Here is a 21,790-nt window from a genome sequence, read left to right as displayed (position 1 = left end):
ACCGGACGTACGATTTTTTGGCCGTGTGATTTTTGGCATTTCCCAAATCGCTGCGTTTTTTTGGTCTTGGAGAAAGACGCACGTTGGCCGTACGTTTGTCTTGCAACCTGAAAAAAACGTAAGCGCCCGTAGAGTTTGTTTGACATGACAAAGAACCTCTGCGGCCGGTCTGCGGCCAGTCTACGGCTCGAAAATCAGCACGTCACACGCGCGCCCTCCGCGTGTTTCACGTGCGCCCTCCGTGCGTTTCTTGCGTTTTTTTGCACGTAGACCGGCCGTAGGAGCACGTACGGCCGGTTGTGACCGAAGCAGTAGTGAGCAACTGCTGACACCATTCAGGCATGCACCTGGACCTTAATAATTTTTATTGAATCTTAGTTTAAGTTTCTGTGCTATAACATTCAATAATTCATCCATCCAACTATCCAAACCACTAAACATGCTTCCATCCATCCAACCAACCAATCATCCGTCCAACCATCCAACTATCCAAACATCCATCCAACTAACTAACCATCCAACCAAACATCCAACCATCCATCCAACTATACAACCAACCAACCATGCATCCATCCATGCAACCATCCAACTATCCAACCAACCATCCATCCATCCATTCGTCCATCCTTCCAACCAACCAAGCATCCATCCAACCATCCATCCATCCATCCATCCATCCATTATCTATACCGCTCATCCATCAGGGTCATGAAAGAAACTGGAGCCAATCCCAGCTGACTTTGAATAAGAGTCAGGGTTCACCCTGGGTAGGTCACCAATCTATCACAGGACTAACACTAAGACTACTAACCATTCACACTCACAGTTCACACCTAAGGGCAATTTAGAGTAGCCAGTTGACCTAATTCTCATATTTTTGGACTGTGGGAGGAAACTGGAGAACCTGAAGGAAACCCACACTGGCATGAGGAGAACAAACAAACTCCACACAGAAAGACCCCAGTTAACCATGAGGTTCGAACCCAGAACCTTCTTGTGCTATAACAATTAAATGAATATCAGTTATGCAGATTAGAGATTCAATCTGGAGGCTTTACAGTGCAGCTGATGAATTGGTATATAAACATTCAGACATCTCTAAAATAAAAGAACAATTTGAGTCTGCCATTCTACCATTACATATACCGTACTTAAGGAGACAATGAACAAATACACTACAATGACAGAATACACACATACAGTACACACTTGAACATGCTTACATATGCCTCATAGTCACAGGACTGGAATATGAGCTTCTCAGGATGGTGCTGCCAGTACTGTACAGGAGTGGATGATGTCGCCTCGTTGGGCGGTCTCAATGTGATCGGTTCACACCATTCCCCTTGCTGAAACAGAGAATCAGATGACAGCTGTTAGAGCAAGAATATGGTATAAAAATATGCCACATAAATCTAAGCAGGACAAATGTAGATGATACATTGTAGTGTTACTTTTCTTTTTTCTATAGTCCATAGATATATACAGTAGCTACCCTGTTCCTTTTGTTGTGCTTAGTGTGAGGACACACCATACCATACGCAAGAGACATGCTTTAGAGCATTCACATTAAGTAATCACACTGAAACACACACACACGAAGATTCAGCACACTTGATGCAAACAAGAGTGAGTGCATCCACTGATAAGCTCCCTTTCAGCACCATGATGATCAGAAGCGTACAACACACAAGAACATTCACAAAGGCACAGACACAGAAAAGGGAGGTGATAAGCTTTCTCGAAAAGCTAAAAAATATAAACACTTGATTTAATAGAGAAAGTGGGTTTTTTGTAGTTAAATGATGCGCCAAACCGCTTTCGCATACTGTTATAGAATATTAATACCACTCTTTGGGCGGCACGGCGGTGTAGTGGTTAGCACTGTCGCCTCACAGCAAGAAGGTTCTGGGTTCCAGACCAGTGGCCAATGGGGGGCCTTTCTGTGTAGAGTCTGCATGTTCTCCCCGTGTCTACATGGGATTCCTCTGGGTGCTCCGGTTTCCCCCACAGTCCAAAGACATGCAGGTTAGGCTAATTGGTGGCTCTAAATTGACCGTAGGTGTGAATGTGAGTGTGAATGGTTGTCTGTGTCTATGTGTCAGCCCTGAGATGATCTGACGACTTGTCCAGGGTGTACCCCACCTCTCGCCCATAGTCAGATGGGATAGGCTCCAGCTTGCCTGCGACCCTGTAGAACAGGACAAGCGGCTACAGACAATAGATGGATGGATGTTCTCCCTGTGTCTACATGGGCTTCTTCCGGGTGCTCCGGTTTTCCCCACAGTCCAAATACATGCAGGTTAGGCTAATTTGTGGGTCTAAATTGACCGTAGGTGTGAATGGAATTGTGAATGGCTGTTTGTAGGCTACGTTTACACTAGACCGTATCTGTCTCGTTTTCTTCGCGGATGCACTGTCCGTTTACATTAAACCGCCTGGAAATGCCTGGAAACGGGAATCCGCCAGCGTCCACGTATTCAATCCAGATCGTGTCAGCTCCGGTGCTGTGTAAACATTCAAAATACGCGGATACGCTGTGCTGAGCTCTAGCTGGTGTCTCATTGGACAACGTCACTGTGACATCCACCTTCCTGATTCGCTGGCGTTGGTCATGTGACGCGACTGCTGAAAAATGGCGCTGACTTCCGCCTTGTATCACCTTTCATTAAAGAGTATAAAAGTATGAAAATACTGCAAATACTGATGCAAATACTACCCATTGTGTAGTTATGATTGTCTTTAGGCTTGCCATCCTTCCACTTGCAAGTAGTAAGTGATATGCGCTGGGATCACACACACAGCGGCTCAATCCCGAATCGTGGCTTGTGCACTTCACTCGCGCACTGTGTGAGCTGCGCAGGGCCGGAGTGCGCACCCTCCAGAGGGCACTCGCTGTTCAGGGCGGAGTGATTTGGAGCGCAGGATGCCTGCGGAGCCGAGCGTATCCGCGTATTGGCGTTGCTATGTGCACGGCTAATGGTTTTAGTGTAAACGTGAATCGTTTTAAGAACATTAATCTGATGATCCGCTGATTCGACGTAATGTAAACGTAGCCTGAGAAAACATTTGGATATCCCTCTGGAAAGACACTCTGTCATATATATCTGCAGCTACTCATAACAATGTCACTGTGAGTGTGAATGGTTCTTTGTCTCTATGTGTCAGCCCTGTGATGATCTGGCGACTTGTCCAGGGTGTACCCCACCTCTCACCCATAGTCAGCTGGGATAGGCTCCAGCTTGCCCGCAACCCTGCACAGGATAAGCAGTTACGGATAACGGAAGGATGGATGGATGGAACACTGCTCTCCGTTGCTGCATTAATCCCTCTTACATGCCACAATGTTTGCCTTAAGTGTTTACACACTAGTGTTGTAGTACATGAGACCAGTCTCAAGACCACTTTTTGAAGGTCTCGGAATCGACTACATTTTTACTTGGTCTTGTCTCGGTCTCAGACATGGAAGACTCTGGATTTTATTTCAAGACCAGTCAAGACCACAACTGCAGGGATTTCACTAAATTGCCTATGCCTTATCTGATTTATTTGTTAACATGGTTTCTGTGATTAGATGTAAAATTTCCTGCTTCAAATGCGACCAATAACGTGACTCGTTGCTAATTTGAAATTTTTTCTTCCTGTTAATGGCTGTCATCCCTCCCTCACCCCCCTTCACATGGAATGGTTTGATTCTGGTCTTGACTCAGTTTCGCCCTGCCTTGGTCTTGGTCTTGACTTGATCTCAACCCCTCGAAGTCTTGGTCTTGGTTTAGGTGGTCTTGAGTACAACACTTTTACACACCATACTCACCATACTGACTTGTGCCATCTGCCTCTCCAGTTTGGAGCGTGGAACATCCTCGAAGTAGTTGTCATTGCGTCGGCGCCTGGCGTCTGCCTGCATGATTAGGTGCTGTACGTCAAGTGAGCCGGCGTTGGGATAAGCCTGACTTAGAGACGGAGACAGCTGAGGAGGAGTGTGATTCCCACTGGGCTCCTACACAGAAACGTATACACCAGACGTACCGATGTTACCGTATCAATAATATCAATAGCAATACCAAACATTCGTGTGGTTATTTAAATAAATAGCATTTCAATAAGAGCTGTGTTAAATCATCACCTTGTATGGGCACAAAATGATTACTCAGTTACTCTGAAGAAGCTGCCTGAAGCTACATAGGATTATTTATCACGTACGTGGGATTCAGATTCTTCTTATTTATCCAGCTAAAATTATTATTTGATACACCATCAGCACTAAATCATCATGGTGTATGAAGCAACGATACCCATTAGGATGTAAAAATCCTAGCCTGGCCTTGGTGCCACATTGCCTTCATCAACACATTGATCCAGTTGTGAGTAAATATCGATAATGTGTATGTACACACAAGATAGATTTTGCAGCTAATAATCTCAGGAGCTGTTTGCTGGAGTGCTCTTGTTCTCTCTTTAGGAGCTGGAAAAGAGCCACGTGATAGAACTGGAACATCCTGAACGCCAACACGATTAAGGAGCCTATGGCTGGCACGGAATGTACAACGAGACGATCCAAAATGTGGAAGGGAGTGTGAAGGTGGATTTTTGTCGATGCTCCATTCGTAGTGTGGAAGATGTACAGTGTCTAAAGGACTGCAAAGACAAATTCCAGAGCATGGATATGTAATTAATGTCAAAGTGAGGAATGGCCTAGCACTTTTTTTTTCCCACAGATGAGAGAATTAAAGAGAAGTGTCCCTGAGGACATTGCTATAGCCGTAATACCAGAGAGAGAGAGAGTGTGAGAGAGAGAGAGAGAGAGAGAGAGAGAGAGAGAGAGAGGAAGGAAGGTGTGCATACATGCTTGATTCCTACATTTTAAGCAGGAAGGTTCTGGGTTCAAGCTTGATGGCCAACTGGGGCCTTTCTGTGTGGAGTTTGCATGTTCTCCTCGCACCTACAGTATGTGGGTTTCCTCTGGGTGCTCTGGTTTCCTCCCACAGTCCAAAGACATGTGGATTAGGTCAATTTGCTACTCTAAACTGCCTGTTGGTGGGAATGTGAATGGTTCTGTCTCTGTGTTAGTACTGTAACAGACTGGCGACCTGCCCAGTGTGATCCACGTGTGATCTCACCCAAAGTCAGTGGGGATTGGCTCCAGCTTCCCCCACAACCCTGACAGATAAACAGTATAATAGATGGATGGATGGGTGTGTCTACTCCGCCATACTGACCCTGAGGGAAATAGCTCGTGGGGGCTTCTGTGGCGTGTCTTCGTGTAGTCTGTCTCCAAGTGATGCAAGAATTCTTTTTCTATGACCTATCAAGCCGATCTTAAGAACCTGAGGAAAGAAAAGCAGAAGCAAAATGTGAGAGGAATGAGTCAAATACAGAGAGAAGAAAAGAATAAGAAATAAAAATTTTATTACTGTTCTACACTGATGTACTGATGTAGATTTTTACCTCCACCAACTTTGCTAGAGGAGGTTATGTTTTCACCTCGGTTTGTTTCTTTGTGTTTTCCCAAGGTAATTCAAAATGTCGTGAACAGATTTTGATGAAATTTTGAGGAAAGGTGGGCCATGTGCCAAGGAACAGTCGATTAGATTTTTATACAAATCCAGATACCAGGCTTGGCGGAGGCATGCACTCTACCGAGTGCCTTTCTAGTTCCTACTGATACTATCTTGAACTGCATCAACACTCAATGTTTCTTTTGTGGAAATTTCTATTCAGGTTAAATTACTCTCACCTGAGGAGAGCTTAGCTTTTAAATCATCACCAACAAGATCCTTGATTTTTAATTCAGGTGATATGAACTGGTCATGTCTGTAGTTCGTGAAAGTCTGACAATGAACAACTCCGACTGGAGCAAATGACCTTTTGTAACTGGCTGAACACAGAGCCCCTGTGGGAATAGCAGTCCTGCTTGAACTGACCATAATGTAATAACTTGTTGTTAAATGTCACACCTGTCATGTAGCACTGACATATACACCCCCAAGCTGTGATACATCAATCCGGGTTACGAGTAGTTATTTTCAACAAAATACACATCAACAAAATTATCCAAATCAGCCAGTCAAATCCTTTAATAACTGCGTCGGCTCTGGAATGAAACCAGACTGATTAGTGCTTTTTATACACAAAGTGTGTGAGGTGTGTGTAAACATCAAAGTGTGTGGAAATGACAACATACTGGATGTACAGTGGTGCTTGAAAGCTTGTGAACCCTTTAAAATGTTCTATATTTCTGCATAAATATGACCTAAAACATCATCAGATTTTCACACAAGTCCTAAAAGTAGATAAAGAGAACCCAGTAAAACAAATGAGACAAAAATATTATACTTGGTCATTTATTTACTGAGGAAAATGAGCCAATATTACATATCTGTGAGTGGCAAAAGTATGTGAACCTCTAGGATTAGCAGTGAATTTGAAGGTGAAATTAGAGTCAGGTGTTTTCAATCAATGGGATGACAATCAGGTGTGAGTGGGCAACCTGTTTTATTTAAAGAACAGGGATCTATCAAAGTCTGATCTTCACAACACGTTTGTGGAAGTGTATCATGGCACAAACAAAGGAGATTTCTGAGGACCTCAGAAAAAGCGTTGTTGATGCTCATCAGGCTGGAAAAGGTTACAAAACCATCTCTAAAGAGTTTGGACTCCACCAATCCACAGTCAGACAGATTGTGTACAAATGGAGGAAATTCAAGACCATTGTTACCCTCCCTAGGCGTGGTCGACCAACAAAGATCACTCCAACAGCAAGGCGTGTAATAGTTGGCGAAGTCACAAAGGACCCCAGGGTAACTTCTAAGCAACTGAAGGCCTCTCTCACATTGGCTAATATTAATGTTCATGAGTCCACCATCAGGAGAACACTGAACAACAGTGGTGTGCATGGCAGGGTTGCAAGGAGAAAGCCACTGCTCTCCAAAAAGAACACTGCTGCTCGCCTGCAGTTTGCTAAAGATCACGTGGACAATCCAGAAGGCTATTGGAAAAATGTTTTGTGGACGGATGAGATCAAAATAGAACTTTTTGATTTACAACCCTGATTCCAAAAAAGTTGGGACAAAGTACAAATTGTAAATAAAAACGGAATGCAATGATGTGGAAGTTTCAAAATTCCATATTTTATTCAGAATAGAACATAGATGACATATCAAATGTTTAAACTGAGAAAATGAATCATTTAAAGAGAAAAATTAGGTGATTTTAAATTTCATGACAACACCACATCTCAAAAAAGTTGGGACAAGGCCATGTTTACCACTGTGAGACATCCCCTTTTCTCTTTACAACAGTCTGTAAACGTCTGGGGACTGAGGAGACAAGTTGCTCAAGTTTAGGGATAGGAATGTTAACCCATTCTTGTCTAATGTAGGATTCTAGTTGCTCAACTGTCTTAGGTCTTTTTTGTCATATCTTCCGTTTTATGATGCGCCAAATGTTTTCTATGGGTGACAGATCTGGACTGCAGGCTGGCCAGTTCAGTACCCGGACCCTTCTTCTACGCAGCCATGATGCTGTAATTGATGCAGTATGTGGTTTGGCATTGTCATGTTGGAGAATGCAAGGTCTTCCCTGAAAGAGACGTCGTCTGGATGGGAGCATATGTTGCTCTAGAACTTGGATATAGGGTCATTCCATGCCAAATCAAAAAATATCTGACAAATTTATGCTCGACCATCTCAGATTTCAATGAAATTTGGAGGGCTCAGAGATACTATTAAAAGAAGTTAATACCCAAAATTTGAGCTTCCTATCTCCAACGGTTTCAGAGATACAGGCATTTGAATTTTTCGATTTTTTTTGCATTTTGCTCAAAACATACATATTTCAAAGTGTAATATAATCTTTATTATGCAAGATAGAAACCTAAAATTTTGCACAGAGAGACTCAATGTCTTGTACTACAAGCTTCAAGATGTGATGTGAGATGTGTTGCTGTCATGAAATTTCAAATGAGCCAATATTTGGCATGAAATTTCAAAATGTCTCACTTTCGACATTTGATATGTTGTCTATGTTCTATTGTGAATACAATATCAGTTTTTGAGATTTGGAAATTATTGCATTCCGTTTTTATTTACAATTTGTACTTTGTCCCAACTTTTTTGGAACTGGGGTTGTAAATGAGAAGCGTTATGTTTGGAGAAAGGAAAACACTGCATTCCAGCATAAGAACCTTATCCCATCTGTGAAACATGGTGGTGGTAGTATCATGGTTTGGGCCTGTTTTGCTGCATCTGGGCCAGGACGGCTTGCCATCACTGATGGAACAATGAATTCTGAATTATACCAGCGAATTCTAAAGGAAAATGTCAGGACATCTGTCCATGAACTGAATCTCAAGAGAAGGTGGGTCATGCAGCAAGACAATGTCCCTAAGCACACAAGTTGTTCTACCAAAGAATGGTTAAAGAAGAATAAAGTTAATGTTTTGGAATGGCCAAGTCAAAGTCCTGACTTTAATCCAATCTAAATGTTGTGGAAGGACCTGAAGTGAGCAGTTCATGTGAGGAAACCCACCAACATCCCAGAGTTGAAGCTGTTCTGTACGGAGGAATGGGCTAAAATTCCTCCAAGCCGGTGTGCAGGACCGATCAACAGTTACCGCAAACGTTTAGTTGCAGTTATTGCTGCACAAGGGGGTCACACCAGATACTGAAAGCAAAGGTTCACATACTTTTGCCGCTCGCAGATATGTAATATTGGATCATTTTCCGCAATAAATAAATGACCAAGTATAATATTTTTGTCTCATTTGTTTAACTGGGTTATCTTTATCTACTTTTAGGTCTTGTGTGAAAATCTGATGTTTTAGTTCATATTTATGCAGAAATATAGAAAATTCTAAAGGGTTCACAAACTTCCAAGCACCAGGGGCGCAGATATGTTTTTTGAACTGGGGGGGACAAAGCTGCCAGCAAACCAACCCCACCATGTGTTGTGCGAGGAATATACTCTGATGCCCTCAGGGCGGCGACATTACTCAGCTAAGACAAAAAAACCATCACTCCTTCATCCCTGCAACCGTTAGCTTAGGCCTACTAATAAATAAAGAGTAGGAATAGAGCACACCTGTGATGTCTGGTGCTCTCATGTGCTATTTACCACTGACACGACAGGATGTCATGTGGGTTGAATATGTGTGTGTGTGTGTTCTGGATGACTGCTGACTGTTTTGTCTACCCTTTGTATTTATCTATAGCATCTAGGTCTGTGTATCCTATGTATTGAGACTTGGACTGTCAAACTTAATTACCCATCATTGAAAGAAATACAGCTTATTGATTCTGATACTGATTCCAATCACTCCCCAAGCATGCCATATGCCGTATGCAAAAACTGTTTTATTTAAACATTAACTGACTTTCAGCACACTGATTCTTTAAGAAAACAGAAAGAGCAGGGTGTAAAAAAAACACAAAATGTAATTAAAAGTCACTTCTTACTTGATGTGGCACAGTAAGGCACAGTTTACTTACAGTCGTTGTTTTTTGAAAAAACGATGCAATTGTTTTCTGCCTTTTCGGTTTGGCACCCTTCATCATGCCGTGTTGGGGTCCTGAACTAGGAGCTGTCCCCGATATGCCTGTCAAACTTGTTGTGGGTAACCATAGCAACCAAGCTCGAGCTCGCAACCTGTGCAGTCTGCGCAGCTCAACCAACCGAATATCAGTCTTTGTTTTGTTTTATGTGAGTTGTTGCAACTATGTATGTACTGCTGTGCACCTCAATAAACCGAATGGTAATTAGTCTTTTAATTTTTCCGTGAGGTTTGCCTTATGCAAAGAAAGACAGCATAGACGTTTTTTCCTCCCTATAAGTGGGGGGGACCGAACGAGGTGAATTTAAATCTGGGTGGGACGAATCCCACCCGTCCCACCCTCTATCTGCGCCCGTGCCAAGCACCACTGTATAAATGTCTGCCTCAAATACATTAGCCATCAAATCAATATTATCGAACCATAAGTAAACTAGACTGGCACACTGATCAACATCCGGCTCTTTTCTCTCTGATTTAGACTAAAATACTGTATATTAATATTAACGGACAACGTGATCAAATAATTCATTATTCTTATACATGACTGAGCACACTCCTCTCTTTAGAGACACAGGCTCGACATACCGTAATCATTCATATGAGGGTGAACACTTACAGAGAATCTGTCAGCATGGCTCACAGTTTAACTACATTGTCACTAACTAGCCACATTCATCCCCCCTCCAGCACATACAACACAGACGCACGTCTACGACAAATATCCGTGGTTTTAGGAAACCCTAAAAGGTTCTATGTAGAACCCAAGAATAAATGCTTTTCCTTTTTGGTATCATTCCAAAGAAGAACATATTTAGACTAGAATTGTTAAAACATCTAAAATACCAGTGAGAAACCTTTTTTCTAACAGTGTATAACGCTATATGGCCAAAAGTATGTGCACCCCGATTATTACATCCAAATGTGGTTCTTTTTCAAACTGTCGCCACAATGTTGAAAGCACACAATTGTCTAGGACATCTTTGTATGCTGTGGCATTACAATTTCCCTTTGGTGGAACTAATGTGAAACAAAACAAAATAGAGAAAAGAAGGCACGAAAGACAGAATCAACATGAAACACACCACAGCCAGCTGACTAACAGTAATAAACTTTTGTTATTCTATCTACATTCACTAGATATGAGCAATCATGCGCTCTAATTGGCTACTCTACTAGGATATCAGCTCATATAACGTGAGTAAAGAAAAACAAAATGGCAGAGTGTGTTCCTGAACCAACCGAGGACTAAATAAAAACTCAAAAACAAAACCTCCCAAAAATACAAAAAAGCAACAAAATATGGAATAAAAGTATTTGATGGTAAGAATGTATCTTTTAAAAAAATATTTTTCAAGAATTATTATAGCATTTTTCACAAATTGCTACTGTCAGTTCGCCAGTTTGTTTACATTCTAACTGGAAATTATTTTCTTGGACGTTTTGTATAAAGTTTTTATTTATCGAATTTGCAAAAAATAAAAATGCTCTGTTATTCCACACAATCTCGTTGTACATGGCTTATACAACCCTGATTCCAAAAAAGTTGGGACAAAGTACAAATTGTAAATAAAACGGAATGCAATAATTTACAAATCTCAAAAACTGATATTATATTCACAATAGAACATAGACAACATATCAAATGTCGAAAGTGAGACATTTTGAAATTTCATGCCAAATATTGGCTCATTTGAAATTTCATGACAGCAACACATCTCAAAAAAGTTGGGACGGGGCAATAAGAGGCTGGAAAAGTTAAAGGTACAAAAAAGGAACAGCTGGAGGACCAAATTGTAACTCATTAGGTCAATTGGCAATAGGTCATTAACATGACTGGGTATAAAAAGAGCATCTTGGAGTGGCAGAGGATCTCAGAAGTAAAGATGGGAAGAGGATCACCAATCCCCCTAATTCTGCGCCGACAAATAGTGGAGCAATATCAGAAAGGAGTTTGACAGTGTAAAATTGCAAAGAGTTTGAACATATCATCATCTACAGTGCATAATATCATCAAAAGATTCAGAGAATCTGGAAGAATCTCTGTGCGTAAGGGTCAAGGCCGGAAAACCATACTGGGTGCCTGTGATCTTCGGGCCCTTAGACGGCACTGCATCACATACAGGCATGCTTCTGTATTGGAAATCACAAAATGGGCTCAGGAATATTTCCAGAGAACATTATCTGTGAACACAATTCACTGTGCCATCCGCCGTTGCCAGCTAAAACTCGATAGTTCAAAGAAGAAGCCGTATCTAAACACGATCCAGAAGCGCAGACGTCTTCTCTGGGCCAAGGCTCATTTAAAATGGACTGTGGCAAAGTGGAAAACTGTTCTGTGGTCAGATGAATCAAAATTTGAAGTTATTTTTGGAAATCAGGGACGCCGTGTCATTCGGACTAAAGAGGAGAAGGACAACCCAAGTTGTTATCAGCGCTCAGTTCAGAAGCCTGCATCTCTGATGGTATGGGGCTGCATTAGTGCGTGTGGCATGGGCAGCTTACACATCTGGAAAGACACCATCAATGCTGAAAGGTATATCCAGGTTCTAGAGCAACATATGCTCCCATCCAGACGACATCTCTTTCAGGGAAGACCTTGCATTTTCCAACATGACAATGCCAAACCACATACTGCATCAATTACAGCATCATGGCTGCGTAGAAGAAGGGTCCGGGTACTGAACTGGCCAGCCTGCAGTCCAGATCTTCACCCATAGAAAACATTTGGCGCATCATAAAACAGAAGATACGACAAAAAAGACCTAAGACAGTTGAGCAACTAGAATCCTACATTAGACAAGAATGGGTTAACACTCCTGTCCCTAAACTTGAGCAACTTGTCTCCTCAGTCCCCAGACGTTTACAGACTGTTGTAAAGAGAAAAGGGGATGTCTCACAGTGGTAAACATGGCCTTGTCCCAACTTTTTTGACATGTCATGAAATTTAAAATCACCTAATTTTTCTCTTTAAATGATACATTTTCTCAGTTTAAACATTTGATATGTCATCTATGTTCTATTCTGAATAAAATATGGAATTCTGAAACTTCCACATCATTGCATTCCATTTTTATTTACAATCTGTACTTTGTCCCAACTTTTTTGGAATCGGGGTTGTAGCTGACTTGGCACTACGTGCCTTGCCAACTATCAGCTCATGTACGACTCGATTTTGTGGAATAACTGTTAAATACATCATAACCCATACAAATAGAATGATACTATCTCCTCTCTCTCTTCTCAGGAGCAACTCATATATTATAAATGAAAATAAAAAAGTTAAATAAATATTGCTGGGCCTTAATTACCGCAAACCCTTTTAGACGAAAACTGCAGTTATAATCCGTTTGATGAAGGCGCTGCTGTAGGATAATCACATATTGTAGTTCCAAGCCAGTGCACTTAATACTAACAAATCGAGTAATTTACACTCAATAAATATTCACTGCTCAATATAAGCTGGAAAACAGAAAGCAAGAAATACTGCAAGGCAATACATCAGCGGTTGTTTGAATTCTGATAAATCCAGCAGCAGTCATCTATATCTCATAGAACTGTACATTGAATCAATATGCAGACCTCAGATGTAACTACAGACTTAATGTGTTACTCAGAACTCTGAGGGAGAGTTGCACATGTGAGCCAGCGTTTGGCAGAACCAGAGGTCTCTCTCTGTTTGGCGTGATTCTGAGCCTGAACTTAAGTTAATTGTTCTTGCAAGAACTCAATAATAAATTAAAAGCATGACAAAAATAGCCTAAGTGTATTGCATTATTCCACAACCTCAGTTTAGTATCTCATTAAATGTACTGGATCAGGTGTTGCAGTATTTTATAAGCTACATTTCGTTTCTTTGTACTTGTACTCAGCTCAGTAACAATAATTTGTAATCTAATCCAGTATAATGAGGCAATATATTGGCGATATACTAGACTCGAGTGGCACGATGGTGCAGTGGTTAGCACCGTCACCTCACAGCAAGAACGTTCTAGATTCATACCTTGCAGCTGACTGGGGTCTTTCTGTGTGGAGTTTGCATGTTCTCCCTGTACCTGTGTGGGTTTCCTCTGGGTGCTCCGGTTTCCTCCCACAATCCAAAGACATGCCGATTAGGTCAACTGGCTACTCTAAATTGCCCATAGGTGTGAATGTGAGTGTGAATAATCGTTCATCTCTGTCTTAGCCCTGTTATAGATTGATGGCCTGTCCAGGGTGAACCCTGCCTCTCACCTAAAGTCAGCTGGGATTGGCTCCATCACCCCTTGTGTCCCTGACAGATAAGTGGAATAGATAATGGATGGATAGATGGATATACTAGACTCCTATTAGATGTCTTTTAAATTAAATTGTCTTATGTTATACATGTTGAAAGTTTGTAAACCTTTTAGAATTTTCTATATTTCTGCATAAATATGACCAAAAACATCATCAGATTTTCACACAAGTCCTAAAAGTAGATAAAAAGAACCCAGTTAAACAAATGAGCCAAAAATATTATACTTGGTAATTTATTTATTGAGGAAAATGATCCAATATTACATATCTGTGAGTGGCAAAAGTATGTGAACCTTTGCTTTCAGTATCTGGTGTGACCCCCTTGTGCAGCAATAACTGCAACTAAACATTTCCTGTAACTGTTGATCAGTCCTGCACACTGGCTTGGAGGAATTTTAGCCCATTCCTCCATACAGAACAGCTTCAACTCTGGGATGTTTGTGGGTTTCCTCACATGAACTGCTCACTTCAGGTCTTTCCACAACATTTCCATTGGATTAAAGTCAGGACTTTGACTTGGCCATTCCAAAACATTAACTTTATTCTTCTTTAACCATTCTTTGGTAGAACGACTTGTGTGCTTAGGGTCGTTGTCTTGCTGCATGACCCACCTTCTCTTGAGATTCAGTTCATGGACAGATGTCCTGACATTTTCCTTTAGAATTCGCTGGTATAATTCAGAATTCATTGTTCCATCAATGATGGTAAGCCGTCCTGGCCCAGATGCAGCAAAACAGGCCCAAACCATGATACTACCACCACCATGTTTCACAGATGGGATAAGGTTCTTATGCTGGAATGCAGTGTTTTCCTTTCTCCAAACATAACGCTTCTCATTTAAACCAAAAAGTTCTATTTTGGTCTCATCTGTCCACAAAACATTTTCCCAATAGCCTTCTGGCCTGTCCACATGATCTTTAGCAAACTGCAGACAAGCAGCAATGTTCTTTTTGGAAAGCAGTGGCTTTCTTCTTGCAACCCTGCCATGCACACCATTGTTGTTCAGTGTTCTCCTGATGGTGGACTCATGAACATTAACATTAGCTAATGTGAGAGAGGCCTTCAGTTTCTTAGAAGTTACCCTGGGGTCCTTTGTGACCTCGCCGACTATTACACGCCTTGCTGTTGGAGTGATCTTTGTTGGTCGACCACTCCTGGGGAGGGTAACAATGGTCTTGAATTTCCTCCATTTGTACACAGTCTGTCTGACTGTGGATTGGTGGAGTCCAAACTCTTTAGAGATGGTTTTGTAACCTTTTCCAGCCTGATGAGCATCAACAACGCTTTTTCTGAGGTCCTCAGAAATCTCCTTTGTTCGTGCCATGATACACTTCCACAAACATGTGTTGTGAAGATCAGACTTTGATAGATCCCTGTTCTTTAAATAAAACAGGGTGCCCACTCACACCTGATTGTCATCCCATTGATTGAAAACAGCTGACTCTAATTTCACCTTCAAATTAACTGCTAATCCGAGAGGTTCACATACTTTTGCCACTCACAGATATGTAATATTGGATCATTTTCCCCAATAAATAAATGACCAAGTATAACATTTTTGTCTCATTTGTTTAACTGGGTTCTCTTTATCTACTTTTAGGACTTGTGTGAAAATCTGATGATGTTTTAGGTCATATTTATGCAGAAATATAGAAAATTCTAAAGGGTTCACAAACTTTCAAGCACCACTGTAAATGTAATGTAGTTGACAAAAAAGTGATTTGCTTCATCAGTCTTCATTTTTTTTTATCCCTCTATATTTTTGCAGGTCTTAAAGGCAAGTGATTGACTAAAGCTGCAGACTGGAGAAAAGATGTACAGGCTTTTTTCTGCAGAGTAATTGCAGAGGTTTTTGGAATTGAGATGATAATCTAATCTCAGTAGATGTGAGAAAGTGAAGAGGCTCAGCTCTGATTAGAGGATGAGAGTAACTGTTATCTTCAACTGTTTAGATACACAAAGTGTCAAAGTAGATCATCAGATGAGCTGCAGATACAGTGTGTGTGGTCAATAAAAAAAACTTACAGTATAATATTGTGTATGAGTCTGTACAACCCCGATTCCAAAAAAGTTGGGACAAAGTACAAATTGTAAATAAAAACGGAATGCAATGATGTGGAAGTTTCAAAATTCCATATTTTATTCAGAATAGAACATAGATGACATATCAAATGTTTAAACTGAGAAAATGTATCATTTAAAGAGAAAAATTAGGTGATTTTAAATTTAATGATGACAACACCACATCTCAAAAAAGTTGGGAAAAGGCCATGTTTACCCCTGTGAGACATCCCCTTTTCTCTTTACAACAGTCTGTAAACGTCTGGGGACTGAGGAGACAAGTTGCTCAAGTTTAGGGATAGGAATGTTAACCCATTCTTGTCTAATGTAGGATTCTAGTTGCTCAACTGTCTTAGGTCTTTTTTGTCGTATCTTGCGTTTTATGATGCGCCAAATGTTTTCTATGGGTGAAAGATCTGGACTGCAGGCTGGCCAGTTCAGTACCCGGACCCTTCTTCTACGCAGCCATGATGCTGTAATTGATGCAGTATGTGGTTTGGCATTGTCATGTTGGAAAATGCAAGGTCTTCCCTGAAAGAGACGTCCTCTGGATGGGAGCATATGTTGCTCTAGAACCTGGATATACCTTTCAGCATTGATGGTGTCTTTCCAGATGTGTAAGCTGCCCATGCCACATGCACTAATGCAACCCCATACCATCAGAGATGCAGGCTTCTGAACTGAGCGCTGATAACAACTTGGGTCATCCTTCTCCTCTTTAGTCTGAATGATACGGCGTCCCTGATTTCCATAAAGAACTTCAAATTTTGATTCGTCTGACCACAGAACAGTTTTCCACTTTGCCACAGTCCATTTTAAATGAGCCTTGGCCCAGAGAAGATGTCTGCGTTTCTGGATCATGTTTAGATACGGCTTCTTCTTTGAACTATAGAGTTTTAGCTGGCAACGGCGGATGGCACGGTGAATTGTGTTCACAGATAATGTTCTCTGGAAATATTCCTGAGCCCATTTTGTGATTTCCAATACAGAAGCATGCCTGTATGTGATGCAGTGCCATCTAAGGGCCCGAAGATCACGGGCACCCAGTATGGTTTTCCGGCCTTGACCCTTACGCACAGAGAGTCTTCCAGATCCTCTGAATCTTTTGATGATATTATGCACTGTAGATGATGATATGTTCAAACTCTTTGCAATTTTACACTGTCAAACTCCTTTCTGATATTGCTCCACTATTTGTCGGCGCAGAATTAGGGGGATTGGTGAGCCTCTTCCCATCTTTACTTCTGAGAGCCGCTGCCACTCCAAGATGCTCTTTTTATACCCAGTCATGTTAATGACCTATTGCCGATTGACCTAATGAGTTGAAATTTGGTCCTCCAGCTGTTTCTTTTTTGTCCCTTTAACTTTTCCAGCCTCTTATTGCCCCTGTCCCAACTTTTTTGAGATGTGTTGCTGTCATGAAATTTCAAATGAGCCAATATTTGGCATGACATTTCAAAATGTCTCACTTTCGACATTTGATATGTTGTCTATGTTCTATTGTGAATACAATATCAGTTTTTGAGATTTGTAAATTATTGCATTCCATTTTTATTTGCAATTTGTACTTTGTCCCAACTTTTTTGGAATCAGGGTTGTAAAACTGAGTTACAGTGCCTTACATGTTCACATTTCCAAGTCACAAAGTATTAAAGGGGACATATGAGACCCATTTTCCATAAGTTGACACAGTTCCCTGAGGTATTAATGAATTGTCTGTGACATGCTTTGGTCAAAATACCACAAGAATAAAGCACCACAGCTCCCTTTTCACCCTGTCTAAACAGCCCTGATCAAAATGGCTGATTTGAGTGTCTGTACCTTTAAATGATAATGAGCCACTGCTCACTCCACCCCCTCTTCTGCCGTCCAGTCAGGTAGCACTTCCTCATTAATATTCATTTGCAAAGTCAGTTCTCAATCCATGAGTAGAGATACTCAGATGACGGGGTGGTGTAATGTTAATGAGCTCCCTTTGTGACATAGAAAGGGGAACCCATCTGAACAGCTTGTTGAAGCACGTTTTCTGAAATAGGCAGCCCAGAAGAAACTGACTAGGTTGTCTTATTTCAGAGTTTGTAGCTTGGTAGGTTCTCCAGATACCCAAATGTGTGTGCACAAGCACTGAAAAAGTGTGTTTTTCATATGTCCCCTTTAAATTGTGGTTTGAGAAACTGGGAGAATATTTTAAATGGACTTGGGCAGAGATCGGTGCCGCACCCATGTGCCTCAAAGAACTGGGTAGTACTGGGACAGGTGACTGCCTGGGAAGTCCAGATCCAGGTGCGGGAGAGACTTTGACTTTTGACTTGAGAGGACTATCTATCCAGGGTTCACGCAGACCAAAGCAATGGACACAAAGCTCTCGGCTAACCGAGGCCCAGCTGATCTGACTCGCTGCCTGGTGGGATGAATATGAAAGCAGCTTTGTTTGTGCTCACTGCACCATCAGAGCACTGAACTTTAATGACCTAGCAAACATCAAATCCCTCTCTCTTTCTTCTCTTTTTCTCTGTCCACCATGCATTTCCTTCATGGAATTCACAATGTCCTACTGTTACTTCATATTTCAATTACTTTTTTCCCCAGCACATACCCAGTCACACTCCCCATCTTTCATCTAGGGTTCAAAGACACATGAGGTTGTAACGCCATTTCTGACCTCCGACAAGGAAAAACCAAAGACAACACCTCCTCAACTTGGAATCTCATTGTAATTTCCTCAACCTGGAGTTCAGCAAGTGACGTCATATCAACATGGCCGCTCCCAGCATCAGCAGTTAACAAGGACCTTTAGATGAGTTATACTGTATACAACCCCGATTCCAAAAAAGTTGGGACAAAGTACAAATTGTAAATAAAAACGGAATGCAATAATTTACAAATCTCAAAAACTGATATTGTATTCACAATAGAACATAGACAACATATCAAATGTCAAAAGTGAGACATTTTGAAATTTCATGCCAAATATCGGCTCATTTGAAATTTCATGACAGCAACACATCTCAAAAAAGTTGGGATGGGGCAATAAGAGGCTGGAAAAGTTAAAGGTACAAAAAAGGAACAGCTGGAGGACCATAATTGTAACTCATTAGGTCAATTGGCAATAGGTCATTAACATGACTGGGTATAAAAAGAGCATCTTGGAGTGGCAGCTGCTCTCAGAAGTAAAGATGGGAAGAGGATCACCAATCCCCCTAATTCTGCGCCAACAAATAGTGGAGCAATATCAGAAAGGAGTTTGACAGTGTAAAATTGCAAAGAGTTTGAACATATCATCATCTACAGTGCATAATATCATCAAAAGATTCAGAGGATCTGGAAGAATCTCTGTGCGTAAGGGTCAAGGCCGGAAAACCATACTCGGTGCCCGTGATCTTCGGGCCTTTAGACGGCACTGCGTCACATACAGGCATGCTTCTGTATTGGAAATCACAAAATGGGCTCAGGAATATTTCCAGAGAACATTATCTGTGAACACAATTCACCGTGCCATCCGCCGTTGCCAGCTAAAACTCTATAGTTCAAAGAAGAAGCCATATCTAAACATGATCCAGAAGCACAGACGTCTTCTCTGGGCCAAGGCTCATTTAAAATGGACTGTGGCAAAGTGGAAAACTGTTCTGTGGTCAGACGAATCAAAATTTGAAGTTCTTTATGGAAATCAGGGACGCCGTGTCATTCGGACTAAAGAGGAGAAGGACGACCCAAATTGTTATCAGCGCTCAGTTCAGAAGCCTGCATCTCTGATGGTATGGGGTTGCATTAGTGCATGTGGCATGGGCAGCTTACACATCTGGAAAGACACCATCAATGCTGAAAGGTATATCCAGGTTCTACAGCAACATATGCTCCCATCCAGACGACGTCTCTTTCAGGGAAGACCTTGCATTTTCCAGCATGACAATGCCAAACCACATACTGCATCAATTACAGCATCATGGCTGCGTAGAAGAAGGGTCCGGGTACTGAACTGGCCAGCCTGCAGTCCAGATCTTTCACCCATAGAAAACATTTGGCACGTCATAAAACGGAAGATATGACAAAAAAGACCTAAGACAGTTGAGCAACTAGAATCCTACATTAGACAAGAATGGGTTAACATTCCTATCCCTAAACTTGAGCAACTTGTCTCCTCAGTCCCCAGACGTTTACAGACTGTTGTAAAGAGAAAAGGGGATGTCTCACAGTGGTAAACATGGCCTTGTCCCAACTTTTTTGAGATGTGGTGTTGTCATGAAATTTAAAATCACCTAATTTTTCTCTTTAAATGATACATTTTCTCAGTTTAAACATTTGATATGTCATCTATGTTCTATTCTGAATAAAATATGGAATTTTGAAACTTCCACATCATTGCATTCCGTTTTTATTTACAATTTGTACTTTGTCCCAACTTTTTTGGAATCAGGGTTGTATATAAGCACTTGCTTTAGGGCTGAACAGCACAACTTGAGACTTCAGTCTCTAGGCAGCAGGGCCTCTATAAGACCTGTTGCTGTCTAACCGCTTCTTTCAGGCCAAGCCAACTTCACCTCCTCATGGTGCAACCTGGGCTTCTCAGCCTTGTGGCTGGGTAGCTAATGAAGTTCTGGCTAAGGGTGAGGTCCCTGACAGAAATTTCTAGGGATTCATGACTCGTCTGGTCCTCCCTTTTACAAGTCTGCTTTGGTCTCAGGCCAAGCAGGAGGGCACTGTGGTTTGCCTAAAGGGTGTTCCCCTCAGATGCATCAGTGGGGTTCAATCATCCACTATAACCAAGCCTGCATTTCTGATCATCTCGACATGTCTTGCCATCCATCCATTATCCGTAACCGTTTATCCTGTGCAGGGTCGCGGGCAAGCTGGAGCCTCTCCCAGCTGACTATAGGCAAGAGGCGGGGTACACCCTGGACAAGTCACCTGATCATCGCAGGGCTGATACACAGAGACAAACAACCATTCATATTCACACCTACGGTCAATTTAGAGCCACCAATTAGCCTAACCTGCATGTCTTTGGACTGTGGGGGAAACCAGAGCACGCAGACATGGGGAGAACATGCAAACTCCACACAGAAAGGCCCCCATCGGCCACTGGGCTCGAACCCAGAACCATCTTGCTGTGAGGCGACAGCGCTAACCACTACGCCACCGTGCTGCCCTGACATTGCCTGCTTGGCCAAGTGTACTTGGCCACTGTACACTGGCTGCCTCCCTGTACTCCTTTCACGCACATGCTTTTTTCCAGCATTACACCTACCATCTACTACAACCCCCACCAGATATCTCTTTTGTGTGTGACATCTATGGCCACGTATGTTTTGTGAAGATCGGGTTGATCAGCCATAAACGTTCTCACAGACGCTAATACAGATTGCTATGTTGGAATCAGGACTACAACACCAAGATCAGTCAGCAAACAGACATATTTTTGAGAATGAAAATATACAGCACTCATCACAGTCCCGCTAACAGAAGAGGAACACGGAGGCGTCCATTTTTTTTTCTCATTTTGAAGCTTGAAAAATTATGACCAAGGTAAGTTGAATATGGCAGTAGACGTGATTAGCAGAAAGACCAGATATTTGCAGTTTTTCTGATTTAAAACACATGGTCACAGTGAAAAATGACATCTTAGCAAATTAAGAAAAATCTCAAATATTCTCAGATTCATCAAGTGTTTTCTATTCTATGATCATCATAAACAAATACGGAATATTAAACCTATTTCTGCTTTTTGCTTCTTGCTAAAAGCCTTTTTGCCTTTCCTTTTTGCTTCTTTTTAAAATGCTTAAATGCTTACAATTAGCAGAATTATCTGCCGATAGAACAACACTATGTCAAGCTTAAAATTAATAAAACCTTATTAAATTTGCACTATATTTTGTTGACTGTAATCTTGCAATAGGAAATACTAAT

The 21,790-nt window shown here is 41.6% G+C and overlaps 1 protein-coding gene across 3 annotated transcripts in view; it reads right to left on the bottom strand.

The window, feature by feature from the left end:
• Positions 1-21,790, bottom strand: part of anks1b (ankyrin repeat and sterile alpha motif domain containing 1B) — a 504,499-nt gene that overhangs the window by 32,500 nt on the left and 450,209 nt on the right. For all 3 annotated transcript variants that reach the window (XM_060914286.1, XM_060914284.1, XM_060914285.1), the window contains exons 18-20: positions 5,220-5,327; positions 3,815-4,000; positions 1,224-1,349 (exon numbers count right to left, since the gene is read on the bottom strand). In XM_060914286.1, the coding sequence (XP_060770269.1) occupies positions 1,224-1,349; positions 3,815-4,000; positions 5,220-5,327 (420 nt within the window). The remainder of the gene's footprint in view (positions 1-1,223; positions 1,350-3,814; positions 4,001-5,219; positions 5,328-21,790) is intronic.

This window comes from Neoarius graeffei, chromosome 2 (genome assembly GCF_027579695.1).
Source record: "Neoarius graeffei isolate fNeoGra1 chromosome 2, fNeoGra1.pri, whole genome shotgun sequence".
Classification (NCBI taxonomy): Eukaryota; Metazoa; Chordata; class Actinopteri; order Siluriformes; family Ariidae; genus Neoarius; species Neoarius graeffei.
The sequence above is the reverse complement of the archived record's forward strand: the minus strand, read 5'-3'. Positions and strand labels throughout refer to the sequence as shown.